The sequence below is a fragment of the Patagioenas fasciata genome, chromosome 13 (assembly GCF_037038585.1).
Source record: "Patagioenas fasciata isolate bPatFas1 chromosome 13, bPatFas1.hap1, whole genome shotgun sequence".
In the NCBI taxonomy this organism is placed as follows: domain Eukaryota; kingdom Metazoa; phylum Chordata; class Aves; order Columbiformes; family Columbidae; genus Patagioenas; species Patagioenas fasciata.
Window position 1 is genome coordinate 14,398,193 of NC_092532.1, and position 17,199 is coordinate 14,415,391.

Here is a 17,199-nt window from a genome sequence, read left to right on the forward strand (position 1 = left end):
CAGTTCTTTTGTGACAGGATTGAGAGTTAAAGCATTAGAAGGGAAAGGCTTTTGGCCGGTTACATAATTGAGTTTAACTTAGTACTAGGAGAACCTAATGAGAGGAACCTGATGATAGAGAATTGAACCCAGAGCCATTCACCACAGGCTCCAAACATGGTTTCTATTGAGACTGCTGAATACAAGGGTCTTCCTAAATCATCAGAAGTTTTCCCCTCATTTTGTTGTAATGATAATGTTTGAACATCAAGATAATTTCCTTTAAACTGCTAATTCAGTTGAATCTGAAAGGCAGTGGATGTTTCTGTAGCAAATATATTTCAGTCTGTTCACATGGGGTTTCTTGTTTTGTTTGTGGTGGTTTTCAGTTACAAAAATTACACCTCGGTGACAGTCTTTGGAAACTTGCACCAGGCCCAGCTGGGTGGAGTTCCAGGGACCTACCAACTAGTCCGCAGCTTCTTGAACATCAAACTGCCCGCGCCTGTCCCTGGTCTCCAGGTATGTCCGTCACCAGCAACTGAGCTAAAATAATAACACAAATCCATTTGCTCCAGCACAGCCAGGAAACTACTATGTCCTCCAGTGGTTTTTCTGTTGTTTAAACTGCTTTTAGGGCAGCTGGCTCTTAATCCTTCTCTGGAATTTTTCATGAGGAAAATGGAAGATGGTAGACAAGAGTTCTGAACTTAGTCCTAGTGGTGCTCAGTAGTTTGAGTTCTAAATTCTAGAATGTAGGATCTCTTCTGGTGGTCTTTTTAGAGACCCACAAGCAAGTACTAAAAATATGATGTTTCAAAAAAGCAGTAACAATCTCCCTGTTTTGCTTTTTCTCTTAAGCTTACTGTGAGATTGTGACACCAGCTGTTGATACCTAAATGTGTAATGTGTTAATCTGCACAACTTCTGCAGAACTTAAACCTCATAACCTCTGGCTTCTGTAACGCAAACAGAATTTTTTACCAGTGATAAAGAAAAATAATTTGAATACGCTGCTTTTTAAAAAATTAATTACGAGTTATTTTATTTTCAGGATGGTGAGGTGGAAGGCCATCCCGTCTGGGCACTGATTTACTACTGCATGCGCTGTGGGGATTTGACTGCAGCCATGTATGTGGTGAAACGGGCACAGCACCAGCTGGGCGAGTTTAAAACCTGGTTCCAGGAGTACATGCACAGTAAAGACAGAAGGTAATTGGGAACTACGAAAGATCTTTGTGAAGGTTGGGAATCGCTGTGCAGTAGTGAAATAATCAGTAGCTCGGTAGAAGCTCAGGTCTCTTCTGGTGGCGATGGCTGCCTGGTGGGTATATTACCTACCTAAATTACATGTAAGAGGTTTGCATATTTTATATTTTGTGGCTTTGAAGTCTAAAAATCTCCAGAGATAAAGAGTTGTTTGAAAATATGCAAAAATTTACATTTCAAAAATTATACAGTGATGTAGCTTTGCTTTTTTATCGTAGGATCTGCGCTGTGTAACGGCAGGATACAGCACACAAGATATCAGATTTAGTCTCCTGTCATGAGTCCTGTGTCTTCTTATTTCACCTGTTGCTTATTTTAGTTGCATTTCCTTTGGGGAATGCTTTTTCCTGCACCTGTTTTTATAAGAATACCACACAATAAAAGCAAGTAGTGTTTGTTAGAGGCCTTTAGAGGCATTTACTCGTATCTTTCTTGTGCTTATTCTCCTTTTCTTGTTTTGCTGTCGCTTCACACTGGCCACTGGCCAAACTACTACTGGTGTGACTGCAAGCAGTTTTAGTTACAAATAGTTTAATGAGATACAGTATAATTTATTTATTTGTTTTTTATTGCAGCTGTGAAAAGATTCTCTGCTTACAGATTTGACAAACAGGGTCTTAGTCTAGGAAAACACTTTATTGATTCAATCCTATAAATTCTGTACAAGAGAGTACAAGAAATAAAATTACAAAGAACATTATGACAGTATTTAATGATAGAGATGAAAATGTCTCTCCTGAAAGATTTCATGGTACAATGACCTGCTCAGTTGTTAGTTACTAATCCAAAGAGTTCCAGAGACTTTGTGAGCTCTCTTTTTCTGGAAAGATGAAATATCAGACAGACAAAAATAGCTCCTCTATCATGTTATTAATGCATCACTAAAAAGGATGTTCTCTGATTTATTTATCTTTTCTTTTTCCTTAGACTGTCTCCTGCCACAGAAAATAAACTGCGTCTTCATTACAGACGCGCTCTGAGAAATAATACTGACCCGTACAAAAGAGCTGTTTATTGTATCATTGGCCGCTGTGACATTGCAGATAACCAGAGTGAAGTTGCTGATAAAACAGAAGATTATCTGTGGCTGAAGGTAAGTGTGCATGGCGGGGTTCTGGTGGTGTTTGTTTGTATCTTTTTTCAGGAACAGCTCTAAATGGCGTTGCATTTCTGCACAGCTCCGCAAACCTCCCCGCTGCGGGGTCTGGTGTTTCGCATCAGTGTCACGTGTATGACTCGACCTTGCAGATTGTGAATTGAGGGAACCAGAGTCCCAGGGCTGCTCTGTGACCCTCCAAACTATCGGGTGTTAATTTGGGGACATTTGTCTTTTGCAGAAGTGTCGTGTTCTTCATTTGACACTGATCTTTGTCAGCTGTTATCACAAGTAGTGTTAGTTTACTACAGTGAGGATCTTTTGAGTTTTCCATTCTGGATGGATTATGGCTGAAATCTTGGTGTCAGTTGGCAGAAGATGATGCTGTCAATGTGTCTATAGTTCGAAGTCCTCATGGTTTTGGTGGGTCATGATAGATACTGGTCAGTACCCGTTTCTCTCCTTTATCAGAAAGAGGGAGTAGAATGATCCATTTGTTAGGATTGGGTAAAAATAATACTGCTTTCAATAACTCCTTAGTGAATATTGAAAGTCCCAACATTGGAGTTTGACAACATGGACAGATAGAAAAGGGGTTAAATCTGCGTGGATTTCTGCTGTGTTAGAGATCTTTGCTTCCCAGCAATGGCTGGACCTGATATTGTGATTAGAAGTAGTTTCTAGTCAGTCAAATCTTAGGAGGGGCTTCAAATGGAATAAATATCTTGTGAGTGCATCCCTTGTGCAAGGTGAAGTTGAAATATCTGCGCTGCTTTTTTTGGATGTGTTTTTTAGCTGAACCAAGTGTGTTTTGATGACAATGGTGCAAGTTCTCCACAAGACCGACTGACATTATCACAGTTCCAGAAGCAGCTGCTAGAAGACTATGGTAAGAAACCACAAAGAAATGTTACTGGGGCTCTGCTTTTCTGCTTAGCACACTTCCCAGTTGTTATGAAAACCTCAGACTCCAGTTAGAACCCTGTAGCTCTTCGCTCTCGTGACAGGCACCCTCAGGGTGTTTGTGAGCAGCATGTTTTCCCAGAGTAATGGCAGAGTTCAGTAAATCATGATGAATTAATCCTGTGTGGCCACAGCAATCCAGAGAGTGAATGTTCATCTGTGAACAACACTGCTGCTATTTATACTTTATCCTAAATTAGAAATTGCTTTCTCTTGTCATAAATATGCTAAGGTCTTTTATCAAACCTTCCAACTTTTAGAATATGGAACAGAAAAGCAATCGTTATCTATTGTAGGCATGTATTTCCAAGGCTTTTCTCTGTGTACATCCATAGTTCATTGTTTCTCTTAAATTACTATTTCAAGCAATTTTCTGGGGACCCAAATCACAGTTCCTTCCACTTCAGAAAGTTTTAGGAACATCCACAGCCCAAGAGTTTACCTTTTCTTGTAATCATCTGCTAGTCAATCAAAATTTGGCCACTCGGACTATTCAAAACGCACAGAATTTGATTCTCTGCACTCTTCTAGATTGTAACGTCACTCACACCCAGATAAAAATGTGTGGAAAAGAAATACAATAAACCATCGTTGGTATCATTCAAAAAGAAAATCCAGGGGTTTAACGTTATTTGTACCACTTGGCATATATATAAATTAAGACAAAAAGTTGTAGTCTTTAGAGAATGTATTTCAATCTGTCAGGGATGATGCTTTGTCTGAAAAGAAAAAGGGACTTTATTCTCTTTCACTTCCTCAATATGTCTTTATGCTGTGGTCTTTCGTGATACGTTTGCAGAGGAGCAGTTACAGATAAGCCACTGATGTGTGAATGGGTATTTAGTTTTGTCTGGTGTGGTTTTTTCTGTTGGCACTGAGTAAACAACAGTGATGCACTGTGACAGGAGACATCCACTGTCCGTGATCTCTGATTGCAGAATCATTTCCACTTACATTCTAAGTTGTGATTTATTTTTTTTTCAGGTGAATCACATTTTGCAGTGAACCAACAGCCTTTCCTCTACTTCCAAGTATTGTTCTTGACAGCACAGTTTGAAGCTGCAATTGCTTTTCTCTTCCGGACAGAGCGCTTGCGTTGTCATGCTGTTCATGTTGCATTGGTCCTGTTTGAGTTAAAATTGCTCCTGAAATCTTCTGGGCAGAGTGCACAGCTGTGTAAGTCCTGCACATTTAATTTACGATAAAGGAGTATTTTCTGAGCCCTTAGGGTATCCTGCAGGTCTGTGTAACTGATCAAACAGCATTTATCAGAACAATCTCCTAAAAGTTAATTGATTTAGTTGTGTTAGAGCTCCGGATCGTGGCTTTAATTTGAAATGAAGACCAGAGCAACATTTCCCAGCATTAGGTTCTCTCTCAGTGTTGTTTCTGACATTGCAGTAAGCCATGAGGCAGGTGACCCTCCTGGCATCAGGCGTCTAAATTTTGTGCGACTTTTGATGCTTTACACCCGTAAGTTTGAATCAACGGATCCAAGGGAAGCTCTGCAGTATTTCTACTTCCTCAGGTAGGAGTTAATATGTGTCTCTAAATTATTTCCTAGTTATTCCTGCTGATTTATTCTTTTCTGGGAAGTCCTCAGAAACAGGAGTACCTGGCCTCTTCCTTTTCTTTTGTAGGAATGAGAAGGACAGCCAAGGAGAGAATATGTTCTTGCGTTGCGTTAGTGAACTACTAATTGAAAGCAGAGAGGTATGTTTGGCCACGTTTCACCTTCCTCACTTAAACCGAAATTCATTTCTTCATCGAAATCTATATTCGGCATGGCAGTCTTGAAAGGTTGTTTATTCCTGCTGCCTGATGCAGACCTAGATGATGGGAGATCTCACAAAGACAAATGTTTAGCATATTTAATCACGTTTTTTTGTCTGTTATTTATATATAAATGATTTTGACATTGATCACTGTTTTTCATTCATACATGACTGTGTCTTTGTACTTAGTAAATATGTTGTGAAATATGTGAAATTCATCTATTTTTGTTTCCTTTTTTCTTACTTTACGTCTCTGTGGATATAGTTTGATATGATTCTTGGAAAGCTGGAAAATGATGGTAGTAGGAAGGTGAGTTGACAATTTATGTTTATATTTTACATAAAAGGTACAAACCACGTGTGATTTCCCAAATAGTAATGAGGCACTCTCGCTTTTCTTCATTTTTCACCAACCAAAATATTACTGTGTTTGAATACATACAAATTCTCCAAGTGTGAGGTCCTTTTACAGAGTTATCTATGACCTGCCCTAAACAGAAGGCAAGTCAGGGACTGCAGGGCAAACTGTCCCTGTAGACAGCCCATGTAAGTAGAGCAACAAATGGCATCGGGTAACTTCAGTGAGGTCAGAATTTCATCTTTACAGCAGGAAGTGAAATTTAGTACATAATAGTAAAAAGCAATTAGTAAAAATTGCTTCCCTGTAAGTGGATGAGGCATTGTTCTGTTAACTGAGGTGTGTGTGTGGAAACCAACTACATGACATTACCCACATTCACCTCAGAGGATAAATGTATCGCAGCTCATTAAAAATTCTTGTAATTAAGAGAGCAAGGGCTAACAGACCGCAGGCATAGCCACAACTGATCTGTCCTCTCCATATGGATAAGGGTAAGTACTGGATCAAAGATCAGCCATTTTTAGTTGTGGTGGATCTTACTTCTGCTGTAAAAGCAGTAATCTAAAACTAAAATGTAAGCTTACACAGCCAGAAGAAAAAGGAAACCTAAAGGTCTCACCTGAAAAGAGGAGAGTGCATGCAAATTAGTAACATTTTAGATAATCAATGAACTTTTTCTGTTCACTGTGGCAACTTCAACAGCTTTCTGTGTAAAGCAGATTCTAGAATCATTTAAATCTTAACTGTAAGATTAGGGCTCATGCTGCAACCATTGCTATTATCAAAAAAACAAGTGATTTCTGGCAGGGATTTTCTTTTAGATGTTTTTGTTCTGTCAGCTTAAAAGCAGTGAAATTTCACACACAACAGCAAGGAACTCTAATATTTTATTTTACAGTTCTTAGTAAGACAGTTTTTTAGATTATATCATTAGTGATGAATCTTTTTTTCTTGACTTTGATTTCTTTTAAATATAACTGTATTCTTTTTCTTTGCTGAATTCTGGTTTCATACCAATCTTAGTTTTAAAATCAGTTCTTCTAGATTACATAGTTTTGTTTTTACATCTTCAACTACAGTAAAATCCTTTCCAGATATCCTTGACTATTTCTTCTCTTTTATTCTACTTGTGTTTATTGTTTCTCTTAAAATTCGTGTCACCCTTTCATTATCCCTGTGAGATTCCACTTGCAACCTGTCATGCCAATGTACACAAACAGCATCCCTGGAGACCCTGACACATTATATGCTGAAGTCTTTTGTGTTTTCTTTTGCTCTGTAATGTGTCATCAACAAATTAAAATAATTTAGAATTTGACCTATTATCTGGGTCATTTTGAATGAATTAGAAACTGCAGATGTCTCAATGCTGACACTGGTTTGGAGAAGGTCTCTCTCACAAGAGCTCTATTTTTAACATGTCCTTTTTGCATGTTCCCATGGTAATATACAGGCCATTCTAATCATAATCCAACATGTAAAATATTCATCGCCTTGACAGAATATTCAGGAGTTTTTAAGCATTCCGATTTCTCTTTTCTCGTTTTGTTTTTGTCTCACCTCTTTAGCCTGGAGTGATAGACAAATTTACAAGTGACACAAAACTCGTTATTAACAAAGTGGCATCTGCAGCAGAAAACAAAGGATTGTTTGAAGAAGCTGCAAAACTCTACGACCTTGCAAAGGTAAATATCTTCTAGGTACTGCCTTAAATATGTACCTGGTTCACCATTTTTTTCCCAAACATTCTTCCTGTGTTTAGGAGGTTAAATTTATTCTCAGAGATTGAATTGTCCTTATTCAAGGAAGTTATGTCTGCCACTGTTAAAGCAGAGCCATTGGGTATGTGTAGAGGGGTTTCAGTGAGCAAACGCAGATGTGTTAGGAAAGTACCTTTTCCCCAGGTTTCCCACAGCAGAGACTCAGGTGTGGATTCCAGAAATTCTTCTAAAATAAATAATTTCTTTCCAAGGTACAGCACAGAGCAGCACAAGGTTGGTGCCTCTTAAAGAGGGACCCTCAGCAGAAAAAAACTTGGACAATTATACCTTCCCAATCCAACCCCCGCCCCCCGCATGTCACGCCGTGCCAATTCCAAAATTAAGAGGCTGGAGTCTCCCTGTTCTTCGTTGGATCTGTACATTTTCCTCAGGCAGGCTGTCAATTGAAGTTCAGACCTTCAGCTGCTGTTTCGTACCTGCAGCTGGAGAAAATTTTTTTGAAACAACCAAAACATTCTTCTGTTAGACACCGTTCTGTTCCTTTACTTATCTCCAGGGATGCAGCTTCCCTTATCTTCCAACTTGAAGACTGAGGTAGTTTTTTCTTAACAAAGCAGAGAGTTCAAAGGTTCCCAGCTTGCAGAAGTTATGCTAAACGAATTCTATATAAGCAGTTTCTAACCATGTTCTGTAAGAAGCAGTATACCAAATAATCAATAAGCTAAGGCAGTCTATTCCCTAGCAAGATGGATTGCACTCCATTCTGATTTAAAACATCCTGGTTCTTGATCAATGGGATCATTTGAAGAGGTTGCCCCATGTGTGGTTTTATTCTGGCTGATTGTGATGGTAGTCAAACCATCACACTAGTGAAGTTATTTACCTGGAGTGTGCCCTTTCAGCTTCATAGATGTTTAATTCAAGTCTAAAATAGTTGGGCTGTATAGTGAGTACTCTTGTTTCCTTTTGAAACATATTTGAAATAAAAGTAGGTAGACCCATAGCCACTGTTCTGGAGGAAAATTATGGGAAGATACTTCTTCACGTGAGCAAGAAGCTTTACATTGCTGACAGCTAATGTGATCGTGGCTCTGTGTGGGAGGGAGGCATCTCTGAGCTTGCACTAGGCACCACTGCATGAGACCTCTCTGCTTTTTAAAGGAGTTTAAAGCACCGAGTCCCATCATGCTTCTCTTACGTGTGTGTAACTTTAATACCAACAGAACCCCGACAAAGTTTTAGAGCTGATGAACAAGCTCCTCAGTCCCGTCGTTCCCCAGATCAGCACTCCCCAGTCGAACAAAGAGCGATTGAAGAACATGGCCCATGCCATTGCGGAGAGGTAAGACTGAAACCAGGAGGGTAATCTTTAGTGACAGGTCAGGTAAATTTGGCAAGAAGCTTTATCTGTAGGTAAACCAGGAAAAGGGAATTGCAGGATTGCCAACTGGAGATAGTCTATCAAGGAGCAATAAATATAATTAATTGTACGTTTTAGGTGATTTTTTAAAGCAAAATATCATAACAGTTGCAGATTCATTGCGCACAATTGAAATAGTATTGAGACAGAACTACAAAACCAGTAATTCCGAGTTGTAACAGCAGAGTGGCAAGTTTAGTAACTGTCTGAAAACTTTATTTCCCTGCTACTGAAATAAAAGCTGAAAATGGAATGTTTAAGCGGAGGTGTGTACAGGGCTAATGTACCCAGTGGACCTCATTTCTGCAGCTTGTTCCTTCAGGAAAGTGCCATGTGGTGTTTAGAAAAGAGATAGAAATGGAAGGGATCAGAAAATGTCACCTGCAGTGTTGGTGTGCTAATTAGGATACATGTTCGGGAGACATCAGTGCTCAAGATTCATTACCAGCTGCAAGTTAGGAATAACCTGCTTCTGAAAGGTTGTAATTGCAAAATAGCTTTGGGAATTTATTTTTAATCATCATCTTTTGATGCATCTTGTCACAGCAACTTCTGTGGACAGTTCTTATATTTTACCAGAGCAAAACATAGATACCTGTGAGAAATATCTTACTGCTTTTCCTTAACCTTTCTTCTGGGGAAAGAATATAAATAACTGAAGCACGCTTGCTGGCACTTTGAAATTGGGAAGACAAATACAGAAATGTATTGATTTTGGTCAGAGGCCTTTGCCTTTCTTCTGTTTGACAAGTGGTGTTTGCCAGTTGCTCCTTCAGTCAGCCTTCCCTTCGGTGAGTGAGGCTGCACACCGAGTGAAAATTGGTGCCGCATTGACTTAGTGAGAAACTCATTTGGTAGCAGACATTAAGGAGAATTAAACCCGTGTCTTGAGTTGAAGCTTCAGCAAAGGCCATAATGGGCTTTGTTTCGCTGCTTGCGTTGATCTGTGTGAGAGTGCTAACTATTTCTGTTCAATAACCCCACTTTACAGCTGCGGACCTTCGTGATTGCAAAGCCAAAGCAGTTCTGATTAGCTCATCTTCTTTCCAATTAAATGTAATACCGGGCTTTGCTTCCCGTTCCGCATTGCAGGCAGGACTGGGGGATGCAGGGGACGCAGCCTCTGCGCCTTTTCTCTTTGGTATCTGGCTTCCCCCGCTGCAGCAGCACGATGGGGACCACGCACTTGACCACACTGACCGTGACCCTGAGGAAGGAGCTCCTTTCTGCCCTCGTGCTGTTAGGAGTGCGAGCAGACAGCCCTTTGGTTCATCTACAAGCAAGTGTAGCCAGAATGAGCACGCAGAAGCATCTAATCCATTTTTAAGTCTTAACTTCTTGCCTGGAGCAAGCAGTTGTGCTGGAGCATTGTCTGCTGTAAACCAGCGTGTTAAACATGCTCGTACAGCACTTGCCTTGCAGGTCTTTGGTTCCTGTCACTGTTTTCCCCGTGAATATGGGAAGTGTAAACATTTGAAAGGAAAAACAAATGCTGGATTTGATGAAAGACTAAAAGCGAATAAAAGTATTTTTTTCAAAGCTACAACCTGTGAAAATTCTGCCTCCTGGTAAAGGAAAATTAAAGCTGTCCTTTGTTAAATACCTTCTGCCCTTGTACGTGATGTTTCTGCTTCCAAGAATTGCACGTGCATGTTTATAAATGGTTGCCATTTTCCACAATAAAATTGTAAACCAATTTCTTTCAGGTACAAAGCTCAGGGAATAAGTGCAAAGAAATCCGTTGACTCCACGTTCTACCTTCTGCTAGACTTAATCACATTTTTTGATGAATATCACGCTGGTCACGTTGACAGGGCCTTTGATGTAAGTTGCAAGAGTTCTGTTTGAAGTGCAGCCTTCCTAATGCCCTTGAAAGCCCAGGATGTCTCACATCACTTAAAACAAAAAATTATATTTAATGAGTTAGAAGACGCTGCAGTGCTATAGGAATTTAAAACTGTATTTCTTTCCTGTTGCTTGATAATCGGGAAGATCTTTCTGGAGCTGTTTTGTAGTCATTGTACAAAATATTCCTGCTACTCAACAAAGTGAGGAGATAAGCCAGTAAATAACAATGAAATTATTTCTCTTTAATCTGGAGCATTTCATTAATGCTTAAAAAAGTATTTCATTAGTATACATACATAGAACATTTATTACCTACCCTGATTCCTGCTTTTCTTTTTGAAGATTATTCAACGCATAAAGCTTGTACCTCTCAGCCAAGATTGCGTGGAGGAGAGAGTTGCTGCCTTCCGGAATTTCAGTGATGAAGTAAGTAATGGCTCTTGGTTTTAACTTCCAAAAGCTTTTTCCTTTGTTAAAAGGATTTGAAAACCTTGTCATCTCATCATTCTTATTCTTTAACGAGGAAATAGGATATAATTGTTTGATTGGTAGACTCTCAGCTTGCAACTTTTTCTCCTTAGTGTTGCTCTTTGGAGCACTAGAATTCCCTGCCCAGAAGTCCTGTTTCTGCTTTGCATCTGCAGTTCTGATTTTTTCTGAACCTACTGAGTCTGATTCAAGAATTTTGAGTATTGAGAACTTTCAACTGTGCTGCTGACTTAATTCTTCTGTGCTTTATGTGGTCATTTGTATGGTCTTGTGTTTCCTTCACTCTAATTAGAGAAGCTTATGAATTTAGCAATTAGATTCTGCATATGAAGCATAATGGAAGCCTATTATTGCTCTTGAACTGTTTTAACTGAAAGGTAATGCTTCTCTCTCCGACGGTGTTTCTGTCTGTTTGGGTGCTTTGGAGTTTTTTGTTGATATCCAGGTGTTTTGGGTTTTATCTGAACTGCTGTTGTCAAATATGAAGGTGTAGCCATTATGCATGTCTGTCCCAAAGCTCTGGGCAATATTTTTTTGCCAAATGGTGCAGTCATGGCAGGGGTAACCCTTACATTTGTGACCATTATATGCGTAAATATCAACCAGAGCTATCATTATTTGGTTTTCTGATGTTGAATAGTGAGGGTACGGATTCTGTCAACATGGTCGCCATTGCAATATGTCTTTTTCCCTGTCTTTGTGTAGATCAGGCACAATTTATCCGAAGTCCTGCTTGCAACCATGAATATTTTATTCACCCAGTATAAGAGGATGAAAGGCACAAGCCCGGCCACTCCTGCCAGACCCCAGCGGGTAATGGAAGACAGAGATTCGGTAAGGTTACAATCCCCACTGTCTGACAGGTTTTCTTTTTCCCTGATTTCAAGGGATTGGGATTTAAGTGACTGTGAATCTCTTATGGTGTTTGCTTTTGACTGGCTTGCTCAGTTACTTGAAGTCCTGATACTGGTCCCTCATAACTTCAGCTTTGTGTAAAGAAAGGATATTGCTCCAAATGGCATTGAGCTAATTAAGATATATTGCATCCTATATCCACCTCCTAGCAAGAGAAAACAAGTGTTCAGTTTGATTCTTGGTGTGATCTTAACTAACCAACAGCTGTGGCCAGCACACTGTCTGTAGGATGGTTGGCATTGCTGCATTGACAACTGAGCTGTTGTTTTTCAAGAATCTCATTTCAACTCTTTTCACTTGAGCTAGTGCCCTGTTTATGCAAAGCTGATTTCTGGCAGAAAAGGCCTTCCTTGACTCCTCCTTGGCTCACATCCATAGTGTCATGGGCTGACGTTTTCAGAGTGTCCTTGGGCGACACACCAAGTTGTCGAGTGCTTTGAGGTGGTGAAGGGCTGTAGCAGTTTGTTGTTGAGCGGCAGTGCTGGGGCTGCCCTGGGTTCATGGGCTGACACTGGGGGCTTGGCTGCACAGCCGGGGTTGGTACTGAAGCGTTTCCCCCCAGCTGATGCGAGCTCACGCCTGCAAAAAGCCTCAAAATAGACACAGCCAGGTCTGCGGGCACTCCCCTGTCGACATTCTGAGCAGAAGGGTTCTCAGCTTGGCTGTCGTCAGGTTTGGTCTTGTAGCTCTTAAGTTAAAGCTGCCACAGGCACATGAAAACCAAGGCCAAACCAGTCGTCCCATCTTAGAGATTAGGAAATAAGTATCAACTCCTTTTGAGAATGAAAACCAGCTTGGGCCACAGCCAGCTTTATTGCAGGCTTTAGTCATCTGCAAAAGTGCCTTTGGTCTGTGAATTTCAATATTGGTAAAAGTCTTAGTAGCATTTCTAAATTACACCAGAAAATGAAAGGCTCAAGTGATGATACGGCTTTTGTCTTTGGAGTGCATTCTGTGTCTGAGCTGTGGGATCCTGCCTTGCAGCTGCACTTGCACTCTAAATGGGCAACACCAGAGAAGGACAGATGCTGCTTAGGCTTCTCCCACCTTAAATTCTGCATGTGCAAAGAACTCCCAGGCTAAAGCAAGCTGGTACCTGCTCTTTGTGTTCTCGAGGTTGGCACTGAGCAAACAGCCTTAGCTGCTTTCTTTCTGAGTGAGCCGGTTATTTTGATTTTGCAGTTTCCTTTTGTGCCTTACATAGAAGCGTTTACCATCTCCGTAGGGGCGTAGTGCTGTCGGGTGTCATCTTGGTATAAATGCCCTGAGCGTGGCCCACCAAAGATTGTTGGGCTGATTGGTGATGGGATCAGCAGCTTTGCTGGTGAGTTCATTTAGAGAAGCCACCACAACATTGTAGTGTATCAACAGCGTGCCTGTTAGCAGCGTGCTCAGCGTGAGCGCGTTCAGTAAATGTGCTGCGCTCTCATGCTGTTAGAGTTGTGGAGATCAGCTGACCTTGCTAAAAACGCTTGAAAGTTGTTGCTTTTCAGGCTTCAAGTTTTGTTAATTGAGCTTCTGGCCTTGTGGTGGGATCTGATAGCAGCAGGGTGTTGGTGCTCAAGGCACAGGGTTTCCAAGTCATGGATCTCTGGCTGCCATGGATAATAAAAGCTTTGCTTAACCATCAGAGGGGACAAGTGCCTGCTGCCTCTGCAGTCAGGGAAGTGATAAGAGAACAGCTGTGTGACTGTAATGTCAGAGGGAATGTTAAATCTCCTAATGTAGGATTAGCTAAAGAGAAAAAAATCTACAGCCGTGTAGCTTCTGACTGCCTTTATGATTTGCATGCACCAGACACGGACACATGGAAGGCAGGGTAAGAACAGCTTCAGCATGTTTTCCCCGTTTTTCTGAACGATTTCCTCTAAGGCTGTGGGAGCAGAGAATCTAGATCACTCCAGTTTCCCTGTCTGGGAAGCAACTCAAAGGTTTTAGAGGGGGTAAGAAATGAGGTCATTTCAAATGTGAGAAGAGAAGGGGTTTCTTCAGCAAAATTTCCTCCATTCACCTGGGCAGAGAGGACAGATACGAACCTCTGTGGACAGTGCTTGGCAAGAATTTTTCCTTTGAACTTCCCTGAGAGAAAGGCAGCTTTTCCTTTTTCCATGGGGAAGCAAATGTCAGGGGAAGTCACTAACACTGTGGATGTTCCAGGAGCTTTATCACAGCATATTGCCCAGTAGACAGTGTGAGTGAAAAATGACCTTTCCTTGAATAGGTGTTTGAAATCCCTGGATTTTCTCTAGATCTGTCAGAGCAGACATTCAGATCCCTCTGTTCCTCAGAAGAGTTTGAAAACAGAGGATAGCAGCTGTTTGTAAGTCTGAGGCTTATTTCGTGTAGCTGGGAACGGAGTCTCCCAGCATAGGAACATGTGGGTCTTGAATTTTCCTGCAGGTGCCAAGCGCTGACTGCCCAAAGCAGGGTCCTGCGGTACCGGGCAGGGAGCAGAGGGGCTTTGACAGGAACAGCGTGGACTTGGCAGCACGGGTGGGATGGAGAGGGAACAGTAGCTCTGGAGCCCTCTGAACCTACTGATTCTCTCTGCTAGAACCTCTCATGTCCCACTTTGAAGACAAAATGGCCTTTATTTAGAGCTCATCAAGTTCAGAGTCAGAGCTGGGGTTTATGCATTTTGTTTATTTCAGAATGAAATTACCCAAACTGCATTTTGAGTCCTTTTTTTCTTTTCTTTTTAATGTATATACATTAATTAGTTGGGGAATGAGGGAGCAAAGTACTGTCCTGCTTGGCCTGGTCCGTTTGGTTGGATTTCAGGCAGCGGTTGCAGCGAACCCGGGCTGCAGGGCTGGAAACGGCGGCTGTGGTGCAGCCCTGACCCAGATGCCCTGAGTGCACGACAGCAATGTCACACGCTCCCCACCCCGAGCCAGGGTGGCAAACTCACTGGAGCAGCCCAAGGGCATTATCTTGGCGGGAAAATCAGGTCATGAAAGGAATGGAATTCTTTGTATTTATTTATTTTTATTTAAAATCACAAGTGACTTTAACATCCATTAAGTAATTACCACCAATAGAACATCTAGACCTCCAGGCCGCTCTTAACCTCTGCAAACCTTCGATCATTCTTCCTGAAGTATTGCTGCTTGCTTGTTTTGATTTTTAAAAATAGACCAGCTCTAGTGTCATTACAGCCGAACAGGTAAAGGGAACAGTAACTCGCACTGGTCCTAAGCCTTTCTTAGTCACAATAAGAGTTTCTCCCTCTTAATATTTTAATTCCAAAGAGTCAGACACCTTTAAATGCCTTTTGTTTGGTCATGTATCACCTCTTTTGACCTCCACTGAAACACAGCAGGCCAGGTATAACTACACGACCTCACTGTGTAACAGATTTGAAAGCAGACTAGAAGTGTTGTGACCATAACTGGAACTGAACGATTACTTTTCAGGCTACCTTGTTAAGTACCTGATAGATTGGTGTTAACTAGGGGGTAATTTACAGCTGGGCAAACTGTCCTGGGAGCTTTAGGGAACTGGGTCAGTCTTGGTTTTGCTGCTTACTCCAGAGCCCCGCAGATGCTGCTGTTCCTTGGAAGGAGGGAGCAGTCGCTTCCCACCACATCATCTGCAGCTCCGGCTGTTTGTCCATCCTCGCCCAGACAGAAATACAGCGCAAGACGAGAACTCTGCCCTCAGTGTCAGCCCAGCCAGCGGGTTTTGTGTAGGCAGTCACAACTTTCTTTCAGATGAGGTAATGGAAACAACATTAAACGGCTGTGATCTCAGTGCTAAAGAAAACTTACTTTCCTGTCCCGTGTGTAGAGTCGGAGGTTTTTTGCACAGCTGAAGCAGTAGCGTTTAGACAGCATCTCAAAACAAACTGATGAGCATCTGGCTTTTCCATTAGTGGCTTCCAAAGCTCCTGTGTTGCCATTGAACAGCTGGTTTAACATCGGCCTGAAATAGGGGTTAAAATTATCCAGATGGGCATTGGGGATGGTGTTTGCAACTGTTCCAGCCATGTAACGGGCTTCGGTCACTTTGTTTGTATGTGCTGCTGTCCTGCTGCACGCCCACAGCAGCCAAAGCTGCTGCAGCTTTCCCTGTAGTCAGTCGATTAAAGGAAGATTTGAACAGCGGGATCTTCTAGTACGGGAATTTAGAGATGCTTCATGTTTAAGAATAAAACACTATGAGCGATCCAAACAATGACTGCACAGCTTTCCATAAAGATGCAGACTTTGTTTTCTCCTGAGCTTTACCAGTTATCAAAATGATTTTCCTCTTAATTTACTAACAGTTTTAACAAATGAAACAGATTATTCCTAAATTTCTTCAGCTGTTACGTAGCCTTGTGGTGTGCAAGAAGGGGTTTGGTTACGTTAGGCAAAGGTCTCAATGTGCTTGGTACATCTACTTTTGTCGTGTTACGGAATGATGGGCCTCTGAGGATGTTGGTGTGTTGTAGGTGACGTGCGAGATCTCCAGGTGGCTGTGGCACCACCGGTTCATTTCTGGTGCTTGTACCTGGACAATATTAATCCTGTATTTCAGGGTCAACTTTATATTTCACAAGAGGGGAAAGAGTCCTGTTGCCTTGGCAAAGCCCACTTCAAGCAGAAATTACAAGTGCTGCAGTACAGCATCGCCCCACTTGGCTAAAAATGTTTTTTCTTGGGTGATTTTTAATAAATGGGATTTTTTTTTTTTAAGCAAAAGGGTAGATTGACATATTTTTAATGGCTGGAAAAGGAAATAATCGGATTTCCTTCCATATGGAAAGATACATTATCCAGAGAGCAGCTCTGAGAAATAAAGATTACATTTGCTTGTTTGAAAGGCAAGTGTTTCACTGGTGTCTAACTCCACTTTCCTTGTGGGTGCTTTGATCCTAAAGTAACTGGACTTTATGTTTTTGGTTCTTTTAGCAACTTCGATCCCAAGCTCGTGCGCTGATAACGTTTGCTGGAATGATCCCATACAGAACATCGGGAGACACGAACGCGAGGCTGGTGCAGATGGAGGTCCTTATGAACTAGCAGAGAAGCTCCTCCTCAGGGTTGCAGCAGCCCCTGCCTCTCTTTACCACGTTCAGAGGGTGGGACCAGTATCGTTTTGTATTCTGTATTTTTGTTGATGGAAATAAATTTCTTTGATTTTCTATTTGTTTTTGACATTTTCATTTTCACTGTTTTTTGTGGTTTTATGTTTTTATTAATTTTACTTTAAATTGGTTTATATTTAGAAAATCATCCTTAATGATTTAATGGGCCATGTGGAGAAAGAAGTCATAGTTCTGCAGTAGGGAGGTAAACGAGCAATTTTATACCAGAAATGCAGAACTTTAATGCTTCTTAAACATCCAGCCTGGGAATTTTAGGGGTTTTTTTTTGTTC

At 41.3% G+C, this 17,199-nt stretch overlaps 1 protein-coding gene across 3 annotated transcripts in view; it reads left to right on the forward strand.

Moving 5' to 3' along the window:
* The window catches only part of NUP93 (nucleoporin 93), a 77,724-nt gene extending 60,758 nt beyond the window's left edge, over positions 1-16,966 (forward strand). For all 3 annotated transcript variants that reach the window (XM_065848526.2, XM_065848527.2, XM_071814209.1), the window contains 14 exons: positions 369-501; positions 1,034-1,191; positions 2,176-2,341; positions 3,140-3,233; positions 4,292-4,483; positions 4,709-4,835; positions 4,948-5,020; positions 5,348-5,392; positions 7,012-7,128; positions 8,388-8,506; positions 10,291-10,408; positions 10,775-10,858; positions 11,627-11,755; positions 16,732-16,966. In XM_065848526.2, coding sequence (XP_065704598.1) covers positions 369-501; positions 1,034-1,191; positions 2,176-2,341; positions 3,140-3,233; positions 4,292-4,483; positions 4,709-4,835; positions 4,948-5,020; positions 5,348-5,392; positions 7,012-7,128; positions 8,388-8,506; positions 10,291-10,408; positions 10,775-10,858; positions 11,627-11,755; positions 16,732-16,842 — 1,666 coding nt within the window. In that variant the 3' untranslated portion in view covers positions 16,843-16,966. The remainder of the gene's footprint in view (positions 1-368; positions 502-1,033; positions 1,192-2,175; positions 2,342-3,139; positions 3,234-4,291; positions 4,484-4,708; positions 4,836-4,947; positions 5,021-5,347; positions 5,393-7,011; positions 7,129-8,387; positions 8,507-10,290; positions 10,409-10,774; positions 10,859-11,626; positions 11,756-16,731) is intronic.
* The last annotated feature ends 233 nt before the right edge of the window (positions 16,967-17,199 follow it).